General features: G+C 40.6%; 1 protein-coding gene across 1 annotated transcript in view; it reads right to left on the bottom strand.

Moving 5' to 3' along the window:
- HIBCH (3-hydroxyisobutyryl-CoA hydrolase) overlaps window positions 1-23,350 on the bottom strand; it is a 59,758-nt gene extending 36,408 nt beyond the window's left edge. Inside the window, exons 1-6 of the mRNA XM_053471859.1 lie at window positions 23,223-23,350; window positions 19,034-19,076; window positions 18,365-18,505; window positions 17,280-17,364; window positions 14,332-14,412; window positions 11,806-11,858 (exon numbers count right to left, since the gene is read on the bottom strand). Coding sequence (XP_053327834.1) covers window positions 11,806-11,858; window positions 14,332-14,412; window positions 17,280-17,364; window positions 18,365-18,505; window positions 19,034-19,076; window positions 23,223-23,254 — 435 coding nt within the window. The 5' untranslated portion in view covers window positions 23,255-23,350. The remainder of the gene's footprint in view (window positions 1-11,805; window positions 11,859-14,331; window positions 14,413-17,279; window positions 17,365-18,364; window positions 18,506-19,033; window positions 19,077-23,222) is intronic.
- Window positions 23,351-27,304: the final 3,954 nt, after the last annotated feature.

Here is a 27,304-nt window from a genome sequence, read left to right as displayed (position 1 = left end):
ATTCCACATGTACCCACACAAGTTATAGAACAACTATTCAATATGGAAGCAGTAAGGGTGTAATTAGCTTTTCACACATGGCTTCTCCATTTTGGCTTTATTTTTGTTGAATAAACCATGACAGTGCAATATGTCAGGTGCTGTTGTTCATCATAGGTTGTATTTACCTAAGGCATAGGCCCTCCCTGCTCTGCAAGGGCCTCTCCTCAACCGATAGACTAGTAAACCCAAGCTGCATGGGCTCCACACTGCCTGAGGACCCGAGAATAGAAGGCGTGGGAGGCATAGGTGGGGACAAAAAGGTGGGTGCCAAACGTATAGAAGGCCTACACAAGAGCTCCTTATGGGAAGACCTTTCTGTGAGTCTGTAATCGATTAGGATGCAGAAAGAGATCAGCTCTTCCAAGTTACCAGGAAGGTCCCGGGCAGCAATCTCATCCTGGATGTTATCGGATAGCCCATGAGAGAATGCTGCCATGAGAGCCTCATTGTTGCAACCCACCACTGCTACCAGGGTACGAAACTCGATGGTATGTTCAGAGACAGTACATGTACCCTGTCAAACGCACATACGCTTCTTGGCAGCAGAGGAGGAACATAGAATACCCTGGAGTCCTGGAAGGGATGGTATGGCCGCCACAGAGACCTAATCTCAGCATCATCAAGTCTGTCTGGAATTACATGAACAGAAATTTATGAACAGATTTAGGCAACTGAGGCTGCCTAAATCCACAAAAGAACTGTTATTTATACCAAGATGTTGATGTCTGGAACAACCTACCCACCGAGTTCTTTAAAATACTGTGTATAAGTGTACCTAGAAGTATTAATGCTGTTTTGAAGGCAAAGGGTGGCGACACCAATTATAGATTTGATCAGGGCCGGCCCTACAATGGAGCCGACTGGGGCAATTGCCCCAGGCGGCACTTTAGAAGGGGCGGCACTTTGCCGCCCCAAGCGTTTTTTTTTTTTTGTTTTTTTTTGAAGCGGAGGAGAGAGAGAGAGGGGCACCGAGTGGTTTTCGCTTACCCGCTCGGCGCCCCTCTCTCTCCTCTGCGGCGAGTCTCCCTGTTCAGTCTCGGTGCCGCCTTGTAATGCAGAGCGCCGGAAGTGACGTGAATTTCCGGCGCTCAGCATTACAAGCCGGCACCGTGGCAGAGCAGGGAGACTCGCCGTAGGACTGTTTAAAGGTAAGTACCGGGGGGGTAGATAATGGCGTCGGCGAAGTTTAAAATGCCCCCGCCCCCCCCCCGGTGTCGGCGGGGGGGGGGCGGCATTTTAAACTTCACCCCAGGCGGCGTTAAGTCTTCGGCCAGCCCTGGATTTGATTTAGACTTTTCTTCCATTCACTCACTTTGCATTTTGTTGAAAGATAAGTACACACTATTAGCATGTCTATTTTTTAAAAAAAATCTTACTTTACAACATTTTTTCACACCGGCCTAAAATGTTTCCTCAGTACTGTATACATACTACATGGATGAATGCACAGAAGATAGATTTGGTTATATGTTAGACACAAGGTAAAAAAAAATCTATGAAAGACTAAGAATGGTGTGTTACATTGTAAAATACTGGAGGGACAGACCACATCAGGGATATTTATAACACGGTGACTACCGTTACACATTTACACTTGTTTTAGCTCTTATGTAAAATTTTTAAATGTTGTCAAACATATGCCAGTTACAGTGACACAAATCCAACAGATGTGTGCAAACCGCTCCAGAATGTGCCAAAAATCACTAATAATCATTATTGGCACAAGTCACAGATTAACCAGTTGCATTAAGCCACAACTAAATTAAAAAGAGGAATTTCATCCTCTAAAAGATTACAATGATAGTTTGTTTCAATACCCCAGACTGCATATGGTTATAGCATTTTCTAATGAGCACCATTAACCCTTGCACAGAGAGAAGAGGTGAGAGCAGTGTGTAACTCTGGCACTGAATGTGTTTAACACTTAAATATTTTTTGGATCGTTAAAATAGAAATTTTCTTTCAGTTTACCATTAATGAACGTTACAAAGGAGAAAATGCGTAGAGGTGCTTGTGCATCGTCCATTTAATAAACTGGGGGGTTCCCAGGAATGCTCACCTATGTGCTTAACTGCTGAATATTGCAGTGGAGATCATATCTCCAACCAATGTAATTAGTGTGCCTGAACGGACGATGGTTGTTCTTTCAAACTATTTGCCTGCCATGGGTTGCATTACTATGAATAAAGACTTAATATATCACTACAGACAAGATGAACACCATGGACATACGTTGAATATAGCAGAATATTAAAGTTGCCTCCGGTTCCACTCTGTTCTGAGGATAGGCAATTTACCCTATAACTGCTTCAGCACTTGGCAGTCCGGCTCAGGAGCGTGCGTGATCTACCTCTTTGTGGCTGAGCCGTTGTTACTCCTAGACGTATCGACTTCACATTAATGGTACTCATGGCGGACCAAGGCAGATCTAGTAGGGCAGACATTTCACACACTGACTTGTGGCGAAGGTGGCTTCGTATGACATAATATGTTCAGCATGACCTATTCTACAATATTTGTCTATGCACTTGATTTTATACACCTGTTTGCAATGGGTGCGGCTGAAACACTGTTGGAGTGCCTCAGGGTTCTGTCCTGGGTCCTCTACTATTCTCCATCTACACTTCCTCACTTGGAAAACTTATCGACAGCTTTGGCTTCAAATACCACCTCTATGCAGACGACACACAAATCTATCTCTCCACCCCCAATCTCTCTGCATCTGTCCTCTCTCAGATCAGCAGCTGCCTATCTGCCATCTCTTCCTGGATGGCCTCTTACCACCTCAAAATAAATATGTCTAAGACCGAGCTCCTTCTAATCCCTCCCTCTAACTCTATTCCCCCTTCTGACCTTTATATCACTGTTGACGGTACCACTATCTCTCCTTCACCACAAGTCCGCTGCCTCGCACTGACTTGATTCAAACTTATCTTTTATCCCTCACATCAAATCACTCCCTAAATCCTGCCACAACCAACTGCGCAACATTTCCAAAATTCGTCCATTAGCACCGCTAAATAACCAATCCACTCCCTTGTAATCTCCTTTCTAGACTACTTACTGGCCTCCCTCTCTCCCGACTATTCCCCCTTCAGTCTGTCCTCAATGCCTCTGCCAGACTTATCTATCTCACCCGACGCTCTGCATCTGCCGCACCTCTCTGCGAGTCCCTCCACTGGCTCCCCATCCATAGCAGAATTAAATTAAAATTACTCACTCTATCCTACAAAGCTCTCACTATCACTGCTCCCCCTACCTATCCTTCCTCATCAGCAAATATACTACAGTCCGCCCTCTAAGATCCAACACTGACCTGTTCCTTGCATCTTCACTTATCACCTCCTCCCACGCCTGTCTACAGGACTTCTCTTGCACAGCACCAACCCTTACACCCCTTATCTCGCCCCACATTAACGTAATTCACTACCATGCAGTCCTCACCTCCTGTTTCTTACCCCTTATCCACCTAGATTGTAAGTTCCTGCGGGAACAGGGCCCCTCATTCCTCTTGTATCTGTATGTCAATTGTTGTTTTGTACCTGTCATTATCTTTAACCTTTTCACCTTGTACAGTCGGCGCTTTAGAAATAAAGAATAATAATAATACCTTAAATGAAGAGAAACTGGGATTTGCTGAAAAAATGATGTGTCATAGACCTTGATCATCTGGAAATATACTTTATTTTTTGGGATTATAATAGGACTACACTAGCCTAAAACAGTGAGAAAACAGGACCCTGCACCAGTTCCAGACCTTTTCTCAATATAGTCACCTTGCTGGACATGTATCAGGTACATCTTTATTGTCTGCTCCATTGGCTGGTTTCTCTTGCTCTCCTGAAAGTTACTAAGCATTATATAGTCCGAGTGGTTTAAACAATGACCTGCGTTGCTGTTTTATATCAGATAACTTCGGAAGGCGACGCTAAATTACTTGCATATGACGTACAACATTGATAATTTTTTGCAAAGACATTGTTTGTACAATCCATATGCTGTAAAGTTTCCAGGTCCTGAAGAGTTAAACTGAGTGAACATTAAGAACTGGCAGATGGAAATCCCTGTCTGTGCCTTCCTAGGAGCTCGTTCTCATTAATTTTTGATCCTGCACTAATGCCCTGCACACTGTAATATGTTTGGTTATGTAATAAAGCGACAGACTCTTTGCCTGGAGTGGAAAAAACGTAGCTGCATTTTATTTCTTTTTTTATGATCTCAGAATGTGCTAATATATTGATAAAAAGCCTGAAAAACAATGCATTTACAAATGTTAAATAGCAGCAAAAACCGTCCAGCGTGTTCTCAAATAAATAACATTTATTCTATAAAAAAATATATATTCTTTTATACAGAGTGGTGCACTCTCCCCATATACACGATTGCTTAACAAATAAGCAAGTAATTGGAAACAAGTAGTAGGCTTTCTGCAATCCCTAATATCTCATAGTGCTATTAGCTAAACATAGAAACATAGAATTTTACAGCAGATCGAGACTAAGACCTTAATCGTTGAATTCATTCATTGTATTAGCTTCTACAACTTCTGATGGGAGGCTGTTCCATTTATCTACCACCTAAACCTATGACTCTATAGTTTTAGACTGTGGCCTCTCAAGTAAACCTAATTTACTATGAGAAAAAAAAATGAAATACGGTGGAAATTAAAAAAAAAAAAAAAAAATTAAAGCTAAAGGAAAAAACTACTAAAGATTCCAATATTTGTCCTTAGTTTAGGCATAACAAGTTTTTCTGTGTTTTTTGCACGTCATAGGGCAATTCACCATTTTAAAAACAAAATTCAAATCTGGTCATCTTGTTCCCATGTCCTATTTGGTACATCTTTGAAGCCAGTAAATTCAATTTACCCCATAAAACCATATATTTTTTTAAACTAGACACTCCAGGGTATTTCAAATGCTGGTATTTTAACACTTTCCATGCACTAATTCTTACAACGAGGGATTACAGCAACATAGTTTAAGCAAAGAAAGCCATCTTAGATCGCTTTCTAAGCTTATTTAACGCAATGACGTGCCATGCACACCTTCAATGTTTGCATGTGATTTTTCTGTTGATCTATACCTGCAAGGCTGGGTTTGTGTATTATTCAGTTGCTCTATACATTACAATGAGGTTTCTATGTCTTATTTATTTACTCTATAGCAGCACATAAAGGGTTTATATGTCTTATTCAGTTAATAAATACCTGCAATACTGTGTTTCCATGTGTTCCTTATTTAACCTATAACTGAACTACATGAGGGAGAAAAAGAGGTGTGGTACCGTGAATGAGGGGACAATGGGACTCTAGTGGTGATGCTGGGGGTTGGAGGGCCCGGGGGTGGCCTGCAGAGGATGCCTTCACACTTTAGGTCATCTCTGAGTTTATAATATTCAATCCAAGATGTGAAAGTATGGATTCAGATTCTACACGCTGCACATTTGGGCTACTGTGTTGGCTGACCTCACCTGCAACCTTAGAATTATTAGGTTGCATTGGCCTTTTGGACCATCTTGTTGGTTGGCCCACGTGTACTTTAAATTCAGTTTTTCTGATTTGCTTCTTCTTCCTCCTCCATTTTGACTCCTAATGTTATTGGCTATGTCTGACCTTTGTGTACCATGTGATTGATCTGATTATTTTTCCTACAGAATTACAGTGTTTAAATCTTGACAGATGCTTGCTGACAAGTAACTGATTGTTCCAGTAAACATTACCCCATGCCAGATGGTGAAGAACCTGAAACTCCAGTAATTCTTGAAGCAGGAAAATAACTAATCTAAAAGCCAAGCCGGTGATATTTAAAGCAACACACATCCCTGGGTGAATTACTTTTAAGAAATGTATCAACTTTAGCCGCTAAACATGCGTTGCTGAATTAGGATTCTTTTAACAATGTACAAATATCTCAAAATGGGACCATATCTTTATGTTTAATATGAAAGAATCATCCATAAATAACACATAACAAGTTTACTAAACACTATTACTTCATTCCTAATCCATGTCAGGGTATGTTATGGTCAAGAAATCAACACTCTACATCAGTTTTTCTCAAGCAGTGACATGTGCGCTAAACAGGGTACTTAAAGAGATATTTAACTAATTATTGGGATTCAATAATAGATAAGTATAATGTTGTTGTGGATATTTGCTAAAACAAATACATAAAATAAAACCCACTTAAGTGGTACTTAAGGGTGCAAAAATACTGTTGTATATAAATGATCAAAGCTCTAAGTAGTAGAAATCCCAGGAGTGTATTTAATGTATAGTTAAATTAGTAAGAATGATTCTAAAACTTTACCATACATCATGCAGGATCAGCTCACGCCTTACCGAAGGTAAAACATGTTGTGGCTAGCCTTTGTTAAGATGGTTCATCTAGCTGAATAAACTCCTCACAGTAGCCATGCCTCTCTACTTGATATATTCACCATTTGGCTAGTGTCTTAACATTTTCCAAAGTCAATTAAAAGAAACTCACAGAATCTCACATGTCACTCCCTGAAAAGGTGTTAATGCAGCACTAAGCTTGTTAACTACATATTCTGGTCCAAACGGATGTGAGATTTCAAAACAACCGCAAGTAATAATTCACTGCAGGTCAACTCAGCCCTAGAAGATAATCCCTTTTATGCAAGTATTCCCGCAAAGACTGTCGTTCCACACAGATGTTTTTTTCCCAAATTTTCTAGTTTCTTATATTATGTATTACTCTGGTACACATCTTAAATAATAATTTTCTGGTTTTTTTGTTAAACTATTTTGGCTAGGCCTATTAATCCTGTCTGTCTGCAGTGCTCTGGCTGCCAATTTCTGATACCACAGAAGGAGTGTTACCTTCTGCTTTACTTCCTCTCACAAAACACCTCACTCCCTCACACCTATGACTCCCATCACAACTATTAAAAAAAAAAACCCAAACACCTCACACCAGTAGCGTACCTAGCGAGGAGTGGCGGTCCGCCCCGGGCGCCACTCATCAGGGGGTGCCACTCATCAGGGGGTGCCACCACGACGGCAGAGATGCACAGTAATGTCTGCCGCTAGAGGAGCAGGCTTGGTTGGGGAGATCAAGGATCTCCCTCTAACCGGCTTAAAGACAATCAAGGGAGCGGGAGGTCTGTTAACGCAGCAGTCCGATCCCGCTCCCTTGCAACGTGCGCAGCAACTGATGCTGTGGGTGGGGATTTGATGTCATATCCCAGCACACAACACTGAAGCCACGCCCAACCCCTTCCATGCTCACTGCACCAGAAGGACACAGATGAAGAGCCAAGAGGATGAACGAAGAGGAGGAGGAGGAGGAGGAGGAGGAGGAGGAGGAAAAAGAGATATAGCGGGAAAAGTGACAGTGAATGAGAGAGTGAATGAATGTTTGTGAATGAGTGTGTGATAGCATGGCATAGGGAGGCTGTAATCACACTCCTATCATGCCCAGGTTCCAGCATGTGCTGGCTGCCTGGGCATGATAGGAGGCTGTAATCACACTCCTATCATGCCCAGGTTCCAGCATGTGCTGGCTGCCTGGGCATGATAGGAGTGTGATTGCTGTTAGCAATTATATATATATATATATATATATATATATATATATATATATATATAAAAAATATTTATTTTTTTGTCCAATTTTGGTGTGGTAACCACACTTTTATTAAAAGTAAGTAAAACACCAAAATTGGACAGAGAAATTCAACAATATTAATATATATATATATTAATATTAATATATGACTGCTAACAGCAATCACACTCCTATCATGCCCAGGCAGCCAGTACATGCTAGACCGTGGGCATGATAGGAGTGTGATTGCTGTTAGCAATCATATATATCTATAACATTTTAATATTGTTATTGATTTTTTTTGTCCAATTTTGGTGTGTCAAAGTGGGGGGTCATTTTCCGTTTGAATGTTTGGCTTTTTGTATATAGCGATAGGGGTTATGCTGCATTATTGTTAATGTCTGGCTCAATTTATAATTATAGGGATTATGCTGTACCACCGTCAGTGCGTGCCTCAGTATATAGTGACAGGTGTTATGCTGTACCACCATCAGTGCGTGTCTCAGTATATAGTGACAGGTGTTATGCTGTACCACCGTCAGTGCGTGTCTCAGTATATAGTGACAGGTGTTATGCTGTACCACCGTCAGTGGGTGTCTCAGTATATAGTGACAGGTGTTATGCTGTACCACCGTCAATGTCTGCCTCAGTATATAACGATAGAAGCTATGCAGTTTTAAAGTGTGTGTGAATGTGTGGTGGGGTGCCTGTGACAGGGCCAGGCTAGCTGCCTCATATGTTCATATGAAGTTTAGCCGGGTGGTGGAGCACTTTTGTGGCCGGTTTGTGATACCGTGACCCGGGAATATTTTATAAGACGTTTTATTGTGTAACCAGCCCAGAGACTGAATGTGGCTGCAGCTCCAGCCTTTCAAAGGAACAGTCAGGTAACCTGGCTGAGCTCTTAATCAGCCAGCACAGCCCTGTCTGCCCAGACGGCAACCGCACTACAGGGGGGATAACACAGGTGGGGGGATAACACAGGTGGGGGGAACCCATTGTATTCCTGAATCTCCTCACTTTATACATCCCCTGTATACTGATGGGATTTGTGATGGGATATGGCTGATGGGATTGGGGGTTGGGTTCGGTGCACATTGCTTTGAGGTTATATATAAGTTCTGTGTGTTTGTAAATAAAAGGAGTTCTTGTTTTACTAGGAATTGTGGTCTGACTCTGTAACAGTGCCACATACAGCATCCGCCCCAGGTGCCAAATACTCTAGATACGCCCCTGCTTCACACCTATCACACACATTACTCCCATCACACCAAACTCCTCACTCAATCATACCTATCACACATCACTCACTCCTTATTACTGGCTATCATGCATGAGCATGAAATGGCAGATAAGAGTGGCTGTAAACGGTCAGACTGCTGTCTCTGGGCAACTGTAGTATTTCAATAAACTAAAACACAGTTAAAACAGTCAAGTGGCAGTGAGCATGAAGACGACAAACAAACTGACAGGTTTCTTGAACTTCTCTCTAGATGATGCAAAACTTATCTGAGATTTTCCTAGATGGAACAGCACCCTTAAATAAAATCAAAGCAGTTATTTGTTAGCATATAAAAACAGGAGAACTGGTCATTCTCATATTTTCTTCCACATTGTTTTAGAAGTGCTTGGAGAATATTGCATTCAGAGGGAACAGGCAACTTAACAGTTTACTCCCTGTTCCAAATGACAACTTAACACAATGTTAAGTGAAAGACAGACAGCTGTGTGCATCTGCCTTTGCCAAGGGTTGTCCAAAGTCCCAAAGTCTTATTGTCACCTAAGCAAACAGAGTTTATTTGCGGTTACATTTGCCCTCTGCTCTGAGGGTCAAAAGTATTACATTTTAGGTATAGAGTACCAGCAGATTCTACAGCACTATTACAAGGAGAGGGAAAGATGAATATCCATTAAAACACTGGTTGTCAAGGAATTTGTTTGTAGCCTCTGAAATACTTCTGTACAAGGAGAATGCTCCTACTTTCATATTTTAACAGCAAGATGGTGGTGCTGAATGATAAAGCAGGGATTGAGGGGACCATGCTCCATCTGCTGGTGACTAGCAATGAAACCATTACAGAGACAGGGCATTTTTAATGGTTTGTGACCAAGTCATACCACTCAAAGGCACTGTAATCTCATATATGTAATGTATATGTAACAAAAACGTGTTCTCTGTAGCCTGATTGGGCAATTCATTTGTAGCGTCACAAGCCACATCATTCGTACAGGCAGCTCTTGTCATGTAACCACAACAACCAGGATTCTGTTGACATCGCTTTTATTTATAGAGCAGATTCCATTGAGTCATTCCGAAAGTGGGACAGTTAAACAATAACACTAAAATTGACAACACAAAATTTAATAAGAGAAACCTTTATAAGCTCCTAAAATGTGATTAAACCGCAAAACATCTTCATTTAACGCACACGCGCCTATGTTGTACTTTATGAAGTATAAAAGAGTACAAGTGTGATGTAAGGTAAGCTAGTGAACGTACTAAAAAAAAAAAAAAAAAATGCAACTGTAAAGAAGACAAAGCTAACACCACACAGCAGTCAACAGTAGCATAACCTCCTCATTTTAGATCTGCAAACAGTTGGCCAACTCCTATATAACAAGTCTGTGTACTTGCAGCAGTGACTTGTGACAAAGAAAACATATTCAGTACCCAGAGACTTAACAGTGTTCCTACAGCTTTGTTGTTATGGGAGCAACTGTGATAATATAAAGTACTTTTTTTATTGGGGCATAATTGGTTTCTTTTCTACTTTATTTAAATCGAGTGCACCTCTATAGTTATATGTTTTGCAACTGTGATAATAGTATTCCCATTGAGACATAAGTAGAGCTGAAACAACGAATCGATAAAATCGATAATAATCGATAACGGAAATCATCGATAACGATTTCCGTTATCGATTAATCGAGTGATCGATTCGTCGTTGGAGCACTAGGCTCCTTTTACTTACCTCCGCCAGCGTTCCCCGCTTCTGCTCCACGCTCTGCAGTCTCCGCCTTCTTCAAGCTACGTGACGACGGATGTGACGCGCGTCTACTATCAAGTTGGAAGTGGAACAAGTTCGTAGCGGAGGTAAGTACTCTTTATGTCTATTGTCTGTGCGAATGTTTATGTGCGAGACTGGGTGCGCGGCAGAGTGTGTGTGTGTGTGTGTGTGTGTGTGTGTGTGTGTGTGTGTGTGTGTGTGTGCGCGGCAGAGTGTGTGTGTGGGTGCGCGGCAGAGTGAGTGGGGGGGTGCGCTGCACAGTGAGTGGGGGGGTGCGCTGCACAGTGAGTGGGGGGGTGCGCTGCACAGTGGGGGGGGGTGCGCTGCACAGTGGGGGGGGGGTGCGCTGCACAGTGGGGGGTCCGCGGCACAGGGGGTGGGGGGGCAGGGGATGCAGGGCAGGATGTGAGTGCAGGGCAGAGTGGGGCCAGGAGACTGGATGCAGGTCAGAGTGGGGGTGGGAGGGCAGGGTGGCAGACTGGGTGCAGAGCAGAGTGGGGGTTGGGATGCAGGGCAGGGTGTGAGACTGGGTGCAGAGTAGAGTGGGGGTGGGGGGGCAGGGCAGGGTGTGAGACTGGGTGCAGAGCAGAGTGGGGATGCAGGGCAGGCTGTGAGACTGGGTGCAGGGCAGGCTGTGAGACTGGGTGCAGGGCAGGCTGTGAGACTGGGTGCAGGGCAGGGCAGGGTGTGAGACTGGGTGCAGGGCAGGGTGTGAGACTGGGTGCAGGGCAGAGTGGGGATGCAGGGCAGGCTGTGAGACTGGGTGCAGGGCAGGCTGTGAGACTGGGTGCAGGGCAGAGTGGGGGTGGGGATGCAGGGCAGAGTGAGGGTGGGGGCACAGTGCAAAGGGGTGGGGGCACAATGCAAAATTCTTTTAAATAAACGAAAAATTTGCATATTGTTTTTTTTATCCGATTAATCGATTAATCGAAAAAATAATCGGCCGATTAATCGATTATTAAAATAATCGTTAGTTGCAGCCCTAGACATAAGTAATTCTTCTGAAAATTAAACTCATAATAGGTTATGATGTTTTTCATACCACACTGGGAGCACACAGGCTGCACTCTGCCAAAGTAGTGGAGTTACAGTGTTACTACATGAAGAATGAAGAATAGCATTTTCAATGATGTCTTTATGAAAATTAAGGATTGCATTAATTGAAAATGTGCTCTACTTACCCCTCCCATTGTAATGCCATCAATTAATGCCACATAGGGTTTCTTCAAGGTACCTAAGACATAAGTTAATTATAAGGTTGATAAGACATATTGCTAACCTGAAAGGAGCTAATAAATGTACCGTATTTTCCAGCGTATAAGACGACTGGGCGTATAAGACGACCCCCAACTTTTCCAGTTAAAATACAGAGTTTGGGCTATACTCGCCATATAAGACTACCCCTCTACCCAGTATACAACAACCAGCCAATCACGGCAAGCGATATACCTTACCGGTGATTGGCTGGTTGTTGTATACAAAGCCTGCTTGGATTGGGTGGGTCAGCTCTCCCTAACATATGCCTGTCCACACAATGTATAGACATACACTGCCCTCACACACCCCTTCCTTTACACACATATACACGTACACACCAGCTTACAAACACACATATACACATACACTGCCTATACAGACATATACATACATACACTGTCCTTACACACACACACACACATTATATATATATATACACATACACATACTAACATACGCCTGTCCATACATACACATTTATACACTACCCTCACCACACACCCCTGCCTTTACACACACACACATATATATATATATATATATACACACACACCAGCTTACACACAAATACCTACACTGCTCTTACACACACCTGACCATACACATACACTGACCATCTCACACCAACATATATACACATACACTGCACTCCCCTTTCTCCCCATCTCTTACCTTTCTCATCTTCTATCTTCCATCGAGTTGTGGGAGCGTGAGGTCTGTCATTTCAGACCTCTGCTTTACTGCTCCCTCATCACTACGCGCCGGCAATTGATGGCGAGCGTCGGGACATGACGTCATCCCCGCGCTCGGTATCAATAGCCGGCGCGTACTGATTAGGGAGCACGGAAGCCGAGGTCAGAAGTGCCAGACCTCGAGCTCCTTAATGTTGGGCTAGTTAGAGGGAGGTCGTGATCTCCCCAACCAGCCCTGCTCATCGGGCGTCCGCTGATCAGGGCTAGTTGGGGAGATCACGATCTTGCACCTACCCCGGCGCGGCCCTGAAGACCCTAGAGATTCGTGATTCTCCAGTCCGGCTCGGTAAGTTTCAGTACCCGGCATATAAGACGACCCCCGACTTTTGAGAAGATTTTCACGGGTTAAAAAGTTGTCTTATACGCCGGAAAATACGGTAGTTGTGTGTTACCGATATGAGAATTGTATTGTTGTGGTGCACTGGACTGGCGACACATACCATGGATACAGAAAAAAACGGCGAGACGACTTTGCACAAAAAAACACATTATGTTTTTGAAGCAGAAGAAAAGATAGTGGTCAACAAGGCATAGCAGAAACATTGTCCCCTATTTTTGTATATTTCAGAAAAAATACCTCTCTATTTTCTCAAAAGACCAGAATACACTGACTGGCACTAATTATATCACAGCAAATAGAAGGGAGTGGGGCGAGGGGCAAATGAATATGGGGAAATTATATCCTGGATGGGTTTAAATGGGACAATAGTGCAAAATCCTTTAAATAAAAAAAATGCATGTTTGTTTATTTTTACAATGCTGCTTCTTTTTAGAAAATACACAAAAAATGTCAGGTCAGGTAACACTTAGCTTCCATATGCATTCAATTGCATATGGTGCCTGGAGTGGCCCCTTAACAGATTATATAGTCCTAAAAATGTAGGTCTTTCATGTCTGGATGCAAATCTTCTGGAGCCACAAATTACAATGCGTCTATCTATGCTGAAATGTATATAAATAATTCGAAAAAACAAAAGGTCATATAAACTAATGAAGATGTGGTGGCAACTAAATAGCTCTTCTACAGATATCAAGCGAGGACAGGCAAAAAAAATTAAACATCTTTAAAATCTAAAAGACCCTATTAAAAAATGAAATTAATACATTTCTCTGAAGGAAGGGTAGCGATAAGTCTTGTAATTGTTTAGCCAGCCTCAGCGGAGCTAAATTCCCTAAACAGCCTCTCTGATATGGAATTTTTTCCCATTTAAATAATGGACCTTGAAAAATAATTGTTTCTCAGCACACTGAATCTGATCTACCACAGGTTGCACCACATTTTGCCTCTATGACTATACCTTTGCGCAGAATACATTTTCTATGTTAAAGAATTAATGTATGTGCCTCTCATGCAGGTAGGTGCTGCTTGTAGGTAAGTCCAAGAAATCTACATATCTGGTTGTAAAATGAATGGGGTTGAGGTACACCTATGCAACGTAGAGGGATGTGGTAATTAAACCTAGCACAACCATAACTAGTTGTTCATGGCTCTACCAAATTAGGTTACAATATATGTTCTCTAACCTGTTGACTTGGATGCTACGAATCTTTGCCTTGAAAGGATCATTTTTAAGGGTTAAAATATTCTGCTGTGAGATATGACATAACCCTGGTTGAATTGATTATACAAATCAAGTAGAATAATTTAGACCAGGTCCGATCACTGAACCCCCCCCCATACTTATTACATTAAATTACCAATTGCATTGTTTAGAATGTATTCTTCTCTGAAAAAGTCTTGAGCAAGACGATCTCCGGTCCTACCAGCTTCTGTAACCGCTGAGTAGAAAAAGGAAGAAAAAAATAAAAATAACACACTAACTTGATAAGATTGTAGCATTGGACTGCGCAAAGAATATTAAGCCAAAATATTACGCTTCATTTATATACCTAAACATATTAGAAATACATAAAATGAACAACTGGGATATGTTCAAAGTTATTGTATGAAGGAAAAAAAATTAATGTAATTTAATTTAAAGTTTAATGTAATGTTTCCTAACTTCCCCTGTGACTATATCACGGTAACTGGAGTCCATACGTAACTCTGTGTAACCTAAACTTGGGTTTTATATTTGGCTTAAAGATGCATTATGAACCCTTGAGCTTCCCTGTTATTAGGGGGGTTGAGGGTTATTTTACCAGTTTGATTTATGCAGAGCCAGGGAAAACACGTCCCCATTATCCCTACATAAAAGATAAGTGAATATAGATAGATTACTGAATATATCCCAACCCCCGCTGCTAACCTCCTTCCGGCTGCAGCGGAAGTTGCCTACGCGAATCGCGTAGACATCTACCTGCTGCCCAGACAACACACCCGGGAGTCAGAAGCACCGGTAAGTTTAGGGGGGTACCACACAGTAGGATCCAGGTCCCCAGCAGCACTACGGGGGTTCTGGATCTTAGTCTCACAGTCAGACCTCTATTTGAGGTCTGATTATAAGACAACCGCGATTATAAGACGAGGTTTATTTTTCAGAGCATTTTCTCTGAAAAAAGCCTTGTCTTATAATCGAGCAAATACGGTATATTTGTTTAGACATGATTACAATGAACACATTTTAACCCTGTTACTGAAGTGGATTTGGGCAGGATCCACTAACAACTTTAAGTTCATTTCAGTAATGGATTTGTCAGATGATAAGTTACCGATAAATTACATGGTGTTATGCAATTCATATTTATTTGATAGAATTCGGAAGAAGCAGACTTTGTAAAGAATTATTGTAATATAATTGTAAACAATCATGCAACGACTATGTTTAACCCCTTAAGGACAATAGGGGTTATTACTCGTAGTATATTGTGGGACAATGGCTATTTTAACATTTTTCGGTGTTCCTGTTTAGCTGTGATTTTCTTCTTTCTCATTTCGTGCTCCCACACATATTATATATTGTTTTTTTCAGGACAAACAGGGCTTTCTTTAGATACCATTAATTTTATCATATCATCTAATTTACTATAAAAAAAAATGATAAAATATGGGGATTTTTTGTTAAAAAATTACTTTTTCTCACTTTTTAAACAAAAAACTTTTACTCATCTGCAAAAACGAATGAAAAAACCTGCTAAATAGATTCTACTATTTGTCCTGAGTTTAGAAATACCCAATGTTTTTATGTTTTTTTTGCTTTTTTCTGCACGTTATGGGGCAATAAGTACAGGTAGCGTTTTGCTATTTCAAAACCTTTTTTTCCAAATCTGTTAATCCTCCCCCACATGTGCCATTTCGGGTATCTTTGAAGCCGGCCAATGCAATTTACCCCATCAAGTCATATATTTTTAAAAACTAGACACCCCAAGGTATTTCACATGCTGGTAATTTAACCCTTTCCATGCACTAATTTTACCACCAGCCTTTGTGAAACTTTATGGTAGTAAATTTTTTTGTATTTTTTTCACACACGTTGTACTTCAGGTATAAATTTATCGCTCCTGGTATATGTCCCTGTCAAACAACACCCCAATATGTGTTCAGTAACATCTCCTGAGCGCAGTGATACCCCACATGCATGGGTTTGTTGGGTTATTTGGGAGGCAAAAGGCCGCCTTTGTGAGGTGTGTATTTTTTGGCCATTTAGACATCTGATCCTACTGCCCCCATGTCCCATATTTGGGACACCTTTGAACCCGGCCAATTCAATTTATCCCATCCACTCATGCATTTTTTAATACGAGACACCCTATGGGCATTTGTAATGCCAATATTTTAACTCTTTCCATGCTGGAATTTTTGTAAAGATAAAGAATTTTAGGACTTGCTTATTAATTTTTTTTTTTTTTTTTTTACACTAATCACTCATTAGTGAGCTGGGCTCCATTGACCTTGCATGGTTGGATGCAGTACCTGCATTCAACCTGCAGGAGGAGCTCGAGAGTTCACAAGAGGGTCTGGATAGACCCTCTATGAACTCATTTCTATTGTTGATGCCATCCTGTGAATGACGGCAACGTCATTTACAGGATGGCACTTGTGGTTGCTCTTCTGAGCAATCACAAGGTGATCGGGGTAGGGGGGTAGTGTTACTGACATGCCTCGATATCGAGGCATGTCAGTAACACCATTTATGCTTAGGAAGCGATTCAGATCGCTTCCTAAGCTGTTTTAGCCGGGCGCCGCCGCGATCTTTAATGATCGGTGCGGCGGCGGCCATTTTTCTTCCGGGGAGGGCTGCCAAGGGCTGCCCTCCCCGGATCCACGGTCAGCCTCACTTGGGAGGCTTCCGTGGATGCTGCAAAGCCGCCGATCGCGGCGAAAACGCCGCGATCGCGGCGATGCAGCTATTTAACGGCAGCCCGTACATGTACGGGCATTGTCGTTAACCCGTTGTACGGCAACCCCGTACATGTACGTGGATTGTCGTTAAGGGGTTAATGAAAGTACATGTTTAATACCGATGGCTGAGGACAAAGAACAACCATGAGCATGCCCAGGCTGCCCCTTGCACCTAACAGACACTAGAATGCTATCACCATGTTTATTATTAGGGCACATTTCATATGCCATCCTCTGAGAATTAAGGGTATCTAGTCAGCTCATATAAACAACCCCTTATGTTTGTAAGAGTGCATGCATAAAATATGCATTTTTATGGGTATACAGCAATAACACAAGTAAGAATGCAGCCATTTGCCCTTACCTCTTATATCACCTCCAGCACAAAATGCTTTTTCTCCAACACCTTTAATAATCACTAGAAACGTGTCAGGATCTTCCTCCCAAAGCTAAAACAAAACACAATTAAACTTAAAAATAAGAGTCGCAAGAAAAAAAGAACAGATACGCATAATGTAGTTAAATATTGTGATGCAGAGTAAACATGATGGCTAAGGCTTTCCATCTTGTTCATCACCTCTCCCAGCTTGCAAGGCTTCACTCATGCCGGCACAAGAACTCACTCTCAATCTCAAAACTTACTTCTTTAGATTAACATTTTAGAGAAATCTACAACTCAAACATATCTGCAACTAATTCAACCCAACACTCTCTCTCCTCCTTCTCCATACCCTACATTTTTCGTTACTCCATTCCCTCTAAATATCAGGGAATATGTATCGTGTATCAGTTTATCTTAGTCTTTCAATTCTAGTTTTGTCATTCCCCTTGAAAATATATATATTGTAAGAAACTTAAATTGTCGGCGCTATAGGAAAAAAAACACTTCTCTGGAAAGCAGGATAAATGTAAAAAGTACAAAATACTCCATAGGATAGTTATCTCCTGTGCATCAGCTACATCTAAATTAAACCCCCTTTCTTTTTTTTCTTTTGCAAGTTATTTGATATCAGAAAGTTACTCAAATGGAATAAAAAAGCCGAAACCTTGTACTTTTGATCAGTTTGTTAGTACAACTTCTAGGTACCTGGTCATTGATTGAAATCTTGCTTGTGAATGCTGATACATTTGGCATGGACAAAAGTACCTTTGCAAAAATAATGAACAGGCTCTGCTACAAATAAATATACGAGGTGGTCCTCCTTCTCCACAATAAGCATATAATGAATATGCTAAAGCTGCACGTACAAGTTGCTGGGAATTAGAAGTCAGCCCCCTTTGATAATTTTCCAAACTGAAGAAACTAAACAGTGGCTAACAAAGAGGGACTTTTTTGGTCCAAGTATAATGTGGTTTGAAGACATTCTGTGAAGTATAGGAATAACTGGAAAATGACATTACTCTTCTTTTTAGGGGTTCCACACTTCTTCTTGGTGCTATACGGCTTACCTTTAGCTGAGGATAAATGAGCCGAATCATATTGAGGTTTAGAGCATTCAGGGCCTTTTGTCTGTTTAATGTGATCACTCCCGCACAGCCACTTTTTGCCAGTAGTACTTCTGCATTTGAGGCTGTATTACTCGACATGGACTGCAAGAAAGACAAATGTTCTTCAGAGGTATTTCAGGGAACTTATTTCAGTTTTTACAAGCTTTCATTCATTCATACAGAATTCTTGCTGTCATAGGGGTGCCGCCATAAAGAACGGTGCTAGCCCAAGCATAAGATATTTTAACGTCAGGGAAATCAATGCGCGGAGGAAGAGTTGGGTTGATGCGTCTTGCCACAATTGCGCAGCAGCTTTTAGCAAAGCAATTAGTGGTTACACAAAAAAATGGATATTACGTACCTTCTGACTCAGACTTTAGCAGAAACGTTCACTCATTAAAGCTGACATTCATTTAAAATACACAATGGGTTTATCAGGACTGCATTCATGTATACATATGTATACAATATGTGTAATTCATAATAGTAATTAAGTATTTGTTAAGAACAAATTTCAACTACTATGAGTGATGTAAATGCTGAGTAAAACAACCCTAGAGGCAAATAGCTTTAAAGTATAGATATATATCTAAAACCTTTCTGTAACCTTTGAGAGCGAATAATACTCACCAAATGCTTCACAATTACTTGCAATCTGTTGAAAGTCCTTAACCTGTAATAAGAAATTCTGATGTTAGTTGTAATGTCTCTGATGTCATTTTTAATCTCCATTTTTTTTTATAGTCAGAAGAAATCTACATTGGGCCTGTTACCAACACAGTCTTTAGAATCAGTAAATGCATTTATGTACACTGCCTGAATACTGTATTGCTTTGTGTTTTTGGTAATAAAATTATTTTATATAATTATGGCTTTTACATTACGAAAATTACTTCCCGAGTGTACTGATGTGTCCACTCTGTGTGTTTAAAAAGTAACTTTTAATTCAATTTAACTAAAGATAACATGGTATGGAATACATAGAAAAATGATACATTAATAACGACTAGCCTCAAATTAGTAGCGCTGCCATTGGCTATATAAAAAGGTATAATCTTTAAATTATGGATGTGGCCTATAGCCGGGGTTTAGATATTCAGGATGGCGACCGGTGCGTGTTAGAGGTCTCTAGTTCCCCAGGAAAAACGCAAGAAAAAAGGAAAATCTGGTGATGAGCTCCTGTATTAGCAGCAAAAAGGACAGGAACTGTACAAACATTACACTACCTATAAACATTTGGAGAGGAGAAAAAAAAAAAAAGTCAGAGAGCATGAGTAAAGGTGAATGAGAAAGCGATTAACAAAATAGTTTTACTCTTCTACTAAAGTGTATTTTTCTTTTTAAAGATGTAATGTTCTTTAAAATGGCACCAAACTATAAGAGTGTAGCCTACAATTGAGACAATATGGTATATTCTAAATAATATTAAATACTAGCCCAAATGTGGGGGCAGCTAGAAATTTCCCAAGAAAAACAGCAAACTGGGCTACTTACACTCTGACAAGCAATCATATCATCATGCAGGACATAGCAATAATAATATTAATATATTATACCAATACTCTATGTATTAAAGGGATCCTTGGGGTCATCCTTGACTCTAACCTTTCCTTCATCCTTTTACATTCAGTCCCTCACCAGATCCTGCCTAAAAAACATCTCTCATATCCGCCCATTTCTCACCCAAGAATCCACAAAAACTCTGGTTCATTCACTTATTTCCCGTCTTGACTACTGCAACACTCTTCTGATTGCCATTCCACTGTCTCGACTATCTTCTCTACAGTCTGTCCTAAATGCCGCTGCTAGGCTTATCTTCCTTGCACGTGGCTCGTCTTCTGCTTCCCCCCTCTGTGAAACCCTCCACTGGATCCCTATTACCTTTAGAATTAGATTTAAAATCCTGGTACTGACATATAAGGCCATCCATAATACTGTTCCTCCATACATCTCTGCCCTCATAAGCAAATACTCTCCTACTCGATCCCTACGTTCTTTCCATGGGCTAAGGCTCTCCTCCTCACTCATCACCTCTTCCTTTTCCCGTCTACAAGATTTCACTCGGGCTGCCCCATATCTCTGGAATCTACTTCCACCAAACCTTCAGCATTCACCCTCCCAACATTCAGGAAACATCTCAAAACCCACTTCTTCAGAGAAGATTGTAAGCTTGCGAGCAGGGCTCTCTCCACCTAATGTATCTGTTTGTCTTAGTCAATTCTTGTCTTGTCATACCCCTTTAATTTATGTATTGTATTAAGTCCTGTGTAAACTGTTGGCGCTATATAAATAAAAGATAATAATAATAATAATAATAATACATTCTTTATCAACAAAATATACAACAATATATGGCACTGCTTCCGTATTACCAGTCAACAATCATTACAGATGGGACTGAAACAACTTTTCTGAACTTTTTACATATCCACAATAAATTGATAGTAGGAAAATACCTCCTTATGCTGCTAATATATTAATCGCTTGTTCGATATTTAATAATTTTTACGATGCTGAAAAGTTAAGATTGTGTGTACAAACACTAACTGTATATTTCCCAAATGTTATTTATTGTACTTAACGTTAAACGATTAACCAATCACCTTAATATTTTGATTTCCTAAAAGCATATGAACTATTATACATGTATTATGACTTTATTAAATTGTATTAACCACTTAGAACCTGCCTAAACATTTTTTTAAATATCAAAACGGAATCTTATAGTGTAACCCACTTAACATATTTATTCATTTAGGAATATGCATTCCTAAATACATTTCGTATTTAGGAAGATCCTGTATATTTTTACACTTGCCTTGCTACAATAATGTTACTGCACCACAAAATTGCCCATAGATTCCAAAGATATTGTAACTAAAAAAAGTTAACATGTCAAATAAATGTTGATGCCACAAAATAAATGTAAATCTTTCATTTATTTAAAATAATTTAATAAACAAACAGGATGTTAAAAACAAGAAATGCATATTTTTTTTTTTTTTTATTTCCCAACCTGCCCATCAGTTATGCACATTTGAGCCCAGGCTTGCCACACTGCCTCCCAGGTATGCCACATACCCCCAGATATGCTACTCTGCCCTCCTCACATGTCACTCGGCCCTTTCCCCCCCCGATATGCCTTATTCCCCTGACATGCCTTATAACCCCTATTTGCCACTGTGACCCCCAAATATGCCTTATAACCCCCTATATACCACTGTGCCCTTGATATGCACCCCCCACACTTACCCCCCATGCTCCAGACTCCTTGGTGTCTAGTAGGGGCAGCTGGTGAGCGTCTGCGCGATGCCCCTGGACAACCTTCTGGCTGGCACTTTCGCTGGAGTTTCTATGACTGAGCACCGGAAGGTCATGTGCTCCAACATAGAAGCACCAGTGGAAGTGGCGGCAGTAGCGGAGGATGTCTGCGCGCATCACCCAGTCCCCACCAGCTGCCAGAAACGGGTCCCCTTCAGCGCTGCGGCGCTGGCAGCCGGCGAACATTGTGCAATGCGCGCAGACCACCTCCACTGCACTGGCAGATACTTCCACCGGGGCTTCTATGGTGTAGCACCGGAAGGTCACGTCACGCTGGTGCTCCATCATAGAAGCCCCGGCGGAAGTGAAGGACAGCAGCGGAGGATGTCTGCACACATCACACGGACGCCTGTGTCCCCTGCAGCGCTGCGGGGGATCTGGATCTTAGTGTTATTATCCAACCTCTATTTGAGGTCAGATTATAAAACGAGGGGTACTTTTCAGAGTATTTTCTCTAAAAAAAACGTAATCTTATAATCGATAACGAAATTTGTTGGCAACAATTTTCATTATCGATTAGTTGTTGCAGCCCTTACATACATACATACATACATACATATATATATATATATATATATATATATATATACACACACAAACTCTCTCTAACACTGTACACTATTAAACAACCTCTCTCACCTTGATCTTATGTTTGCATATTGCTGACCCTGCTGAGCAGCTCTGTTACAGGGAAGCCTGGGTGCAGTGTTTCCCCCATACCCACCTCAGCGTGCCTTTTCCCCAGCTGTTGCAGAAATAAAAGTTCCATAATAAACAGCTAGCATCCGAAAAGTAATGTAGCAAAGTAAAACATGAGCTGTGATAAAGTGGTACACTACCCATTAGCACACCTCTGCGTGCAGCAAGCTGGTTAAAATTAACTTCAATGGGACTTCAGGGCATTCAGGGAGGCCACCATCTTCACTTCTCTAAGAACAGTGGACTTAAAGATCGATGTATTGGGATAAGATTTTTTGTCCACTACCAAAAGACTAGGCAATGAAAGAAGCATGTCTTACCATAACCCTTAAAATAAATACTTTTTTATTCTTTTTTTAAACAATGATACCAATCAGTTTTCATCCTTGTTCTGATAATTGTTAGAATAAGAGCAATAAGTGAAATCAATGTCTCTGCTGATTGGACCAGATTGAACCATGCCACTGGCTGCTAGGACAAAAGAGCACTTTTTGACAGAATAGCTTTTTATGCATAACTTCAACTTCACCTACTCCACCAGCCACACAAGGTGAGGTAAAGTTTTAGCAGCTGGATGATTTTCTCCCGGTCACTCTGCATAAATTCACTTTCCATTTTGAAAGCGAATTATTTAAACCTTTAGCCACACGATCATAAAGAATCCAGTAACTAAGTAAACATGCCTCTCACACACTACACAATATTATATATATATATATATATATATATATATATATATATATATATATATATATATATATATATATATATAGATCTATCGTCATGCGTTCCAACCTACCTGAGCTGTGATGCTAGTAATGATGTACCCATATTATTGCACAAAATGAGTCTGTCTGCACCTTACTGTGAAAACCCACTAGCTGACATTGACATATGCAAACACCGGCACAGGAAGTAAGCGGTCGCCGCTTAATGACGTATCGGCTTCACCGCATTCTTGTATCAGCAGTGTCTGTGGGCGGGAAGTGTCTGTGTGGCGTTTCTAAACGTCCAAGCTTTATTGGCAATTCGGGGCGTGCGCGAACATTTCCTGTATACAGTTTTAGGTGCTATGGCAATAACACTGATTTTAATACATTACACAAGAATTGTTCTTGAGATATTCCCAAACTCCCAAATTGTTCTTAAAATATTCCCAAACTCTCATTATTGATTCAGATAATGGACTTTTGTATAGATGTCATACCTTTTGTGAATATCCTTTTGTTTGTTCCAGTTATTTATTTTTTGTAAATAAATACATTTTGGCTGGTAATTAGTGTGCACTTTGTCTTTTATATTCTAAGTGAGCAGACATGATCACATAATCATCCGTGTTCATATATACCTTCCATTAAACTATAGTTTTTTTGTTATGTTGCAGCTTGATATTATTAGCATGGGAGGGGGGCAATATGGGGGACTTGCCCCACCTTGGAAATTTTCTGACTTAAATTTCTCCCATCGATCAAAAAAGATGGGCGTTTTGAATAATTAAATAGTATATCCTACTGAACAGGGATGGCTGTGAACAACCTGAACAACTACAGGTATAAATCTATTTCATGCTCTCCTGCTTCCAATTTCATTTAAAAACCAAGCCCGACTTTGCATGACCACACTGGCAGAATCTCGCAATTTGGCTGAATATCAGAGAGGAGCCACAGGGTGTGCCTAGACGTCACTTGGCGTCCATGCTCAGACATCCCGCAATGCCATGCATGTTCTCCTCCAGGAGATACCAAGGGAGCAGTGTTGGATTCCTGCACAAGGCTAGCTTGGGCAAGAATAATAAATAAAATAAACAAGCGTGTCTGTCTATGTACTGTATAGGTGAAGTCAATACAGCATCATCTGTGATCAATGACGGCAGTGCCATTGTTCCATATCATTCTGATGATGCCCCATTGGGATCAAGTGGGCCATATTAAACGCAGCCAGATGCCACCTTATCTAGCCTACGCCCTGCCACTACTATTTTTTTCTGAAAAAAATCTGTGGACACCTATGCTTTTCCCAAGTCTACATCTTACAACAACTGGATGGACACTTGTCTCTTTTGACTCTGTAATGCAAGGTCACATGATGTAATCAGGAATTGCAAAGTGTCATCAGGTGACATCTTCACATACATCTTGATTGGATATGTAGAGCAGAGCTGGTATCACAATCTCCTCAATCGAAATGTATGCATTATGCAAGGTCAGAAACTTGAAGAAACTTGCCGGTATTCCCCTTCATAATAAAGAAGTGAGGAAGATGAAGCCATAATTCTACTGCAAGCTCTATTGCCTACTTATTTATTATCTATTATCTGCTATCTATTTAGTGAATAAACCCCAATGAGATTGTAGTTGCAGTAAAAACAGATAGGGAACTACATGTTTCCCAACAGGGCAACCAAAGTTGAATGAAAAAGGGGAAATTAATATAATGTGTTGATTAATAAGAATTTAAGAACCATGAAAAGCAGGTGAAGTGGAACTGAAATTGAAGAGTGGGATTTAGTAAACTGTGGCAGAAAGACAGCTGGCTGAAATCAGGCACCCGGCCTGCTCCATGCATGCAAGGTCTTGCACAAGTACCTGTCTATGTATAGAGACTCTTGCCCAACCCGGAAGTTGCAGTCACACATTGGATAGACATACTGCTGTTTTGAATACAAAGGAAGACCAAGAACTCATAAAATAATAGGCAGACTGGATGGTCATCAAATTATGTGTTTCTATTTAGATGGTGAAATATTACTAATTTAAGTTCAAATCTGGATGATAAGGGTCTGGTTAAGCACATGTGGCAAACATTCTTTTTGTAGTTCATAAAATTGAGGCAAGCATTGTGATCTCTTACTATCCACTGATAATAGAAGACACTGTGGCTGTTGGACACATTGGTGACTTGGTAGCTGCCCCTTTTGCCTTGCCAAAAAGGTCGCCGTAGTTTGGAACCTATTTATTTTTAGATTATAATAGACAGACACAAGGAAGGGAAGTATTAAGTATTTTTCTCTTCAATATTAATTGAAAACTGTATGAATTTAGTTTAGTTTTTGTGTTTAGTTTTTTTTACTAACTTAGAAAGGCTCTTTGTATATATTACCACAATGTTGCAAATGAAGAATTGCAAAACCTAAAGTGCTGATTTAGGCCTTATTCATGTTAAAAGAGGAACATTCTTGTCCCATGCCTTATCTGGCAACTCACTGTTTTGAAAACAATAAAATTATATATATATATATATATATATATATATATATATATATATACCGTATTGGCTCGATTATAGTCCGCACCCTAAAAGTTTGGCGCTATTTAAAAAAAATATATATTTGTAGAAAAAAAATACACATTAGTGGAATGGTAAAACAGTATTTAATCTAATGATTGGGAATACATGTATTTTAACATTTTAAGTATCTATTATGCAGCATAGTCAGTATATGTTATGCCCAAACAGAAATTTGGAAAACCAATAGCCATTTTAAGGTCCCTCCTTAATTCATAATACTTATCGATATGCCCCTTTGCTCCCCTGAAATGCTTTATGCCCTGATATGCCACTCTACTCCCCAGATTTGCCACTCTGACCCCTAGATATGCCACTATGCTCTCCTGATATGCCACTATGCTCTCCTGATATGCCACTCTGAACCCCTGATATGCCCCTCTGACCCCTAGATAGTCTTACCCCCTAGATAGTCCACTCTGACCCCTAGATATTCCACTCTGCTCCCCTGATATGCCACTCCCCTCCTCAATGCATCCCCAGACTCCCTGGTGTCTAGCGGGGGCAGCCGGTGGACGTCTGCGGCTGCTGCTCGCCACTTGTCCCGGGGCTTCAATGCCAGCGCTCCGTCATAGAAGATCCGGCAGCAGCGGAAGTTGTCTGCCCGCATCGCACAGATGCTCACCGGCTGGTCAATGGAGCCCAGCTCACTAATAAGTGTGATTAGTAAAAATAATTTTTTTTTCCAAACAATTAAAACAATATGGTAACATGTAAAAATTCCCCACTGTCACCAAAAAAAAAAAAAAAATACATTTTTTTATGAGCAAGTCCTACAATTCTATATCTTCACAAAAATTCCCGTATGGAAAGAGTTAAAATATTGGCATCATAAATGCCCATAGGGTGTCTAGTTTTAAAAAATGTATGATTTGATGGGGTAAATTGAATTGGCCGGCTTCAAAGATGTCCCAAATATGGGACGTGGGCACAGACTGACCAGATGTCTAAATGGCTAAAAAATACACACCTCACAAAGGTGGCTTTTTACCTCCCAATTAACCCAACAAAACCATACATTTTGACAAAGGCTGGTGGTAAAATTAGCGCATGGAAAGGGTTAAAATACCAGCATTTCAAATACCTTGGAGTGTCTAGTTTTCAAAAATATTTGGTTTGATGGGGTAAATATCCGAAATAGGATATGTGGGCAGACCTCTCAAAAAGGGCCCTTTAGTCCCCGAACAACCTAACAAACCCATGCATGGGGGGTATCACTGCGCTCAGGAGATGCTGAACACATATTGGGGTGTTGTTTGGCAGTGACATATACCAGGTGCAGTAAATTTATACCTGGAGTATAACGTGTGTGAAAAGAAATACAACATTTTTTTACTACCATAAAGTTTGACAAAGGCTGATGGTAAACTAGAGCATGGAAATTGTTAAAATACCAGCATTTTAAATACCTTGGGGTGTCTAGTTTTTAAAAATATATGACTTGATGGGGTAAATTGCATTGGCCGGCTTCAAAGATACCCAAAAATAGCACAGTGGGCAGAATGACAAGCTTTGGAGAAAAATTGGTTTTGAAATAGCAAAACACTACTGGTACTTATTGTAAGGTGCAGAAAAAAGCAAAAAAACATAAAAACA

This window comes from Spea bombifrons, chromosome 7, assembly GCF_027358695.1.
Source record: "Spea bombifrons isolate aSpeBom1 chromosome 7, aSpeBom1.2.pri, whole genome shotgun sequence".
Classification (NCBI taxonomy): Eukaryota; Metazoa; Chordata; class Amphibia; order Anura; family Pelobatidae; genus Spea; species Spea bombifrons.
The sequence above is the reverse complement of the archived record's forward strand: the minus strand, read 5'-3'. Positions and strand labels throughout refer to the sequence as shown.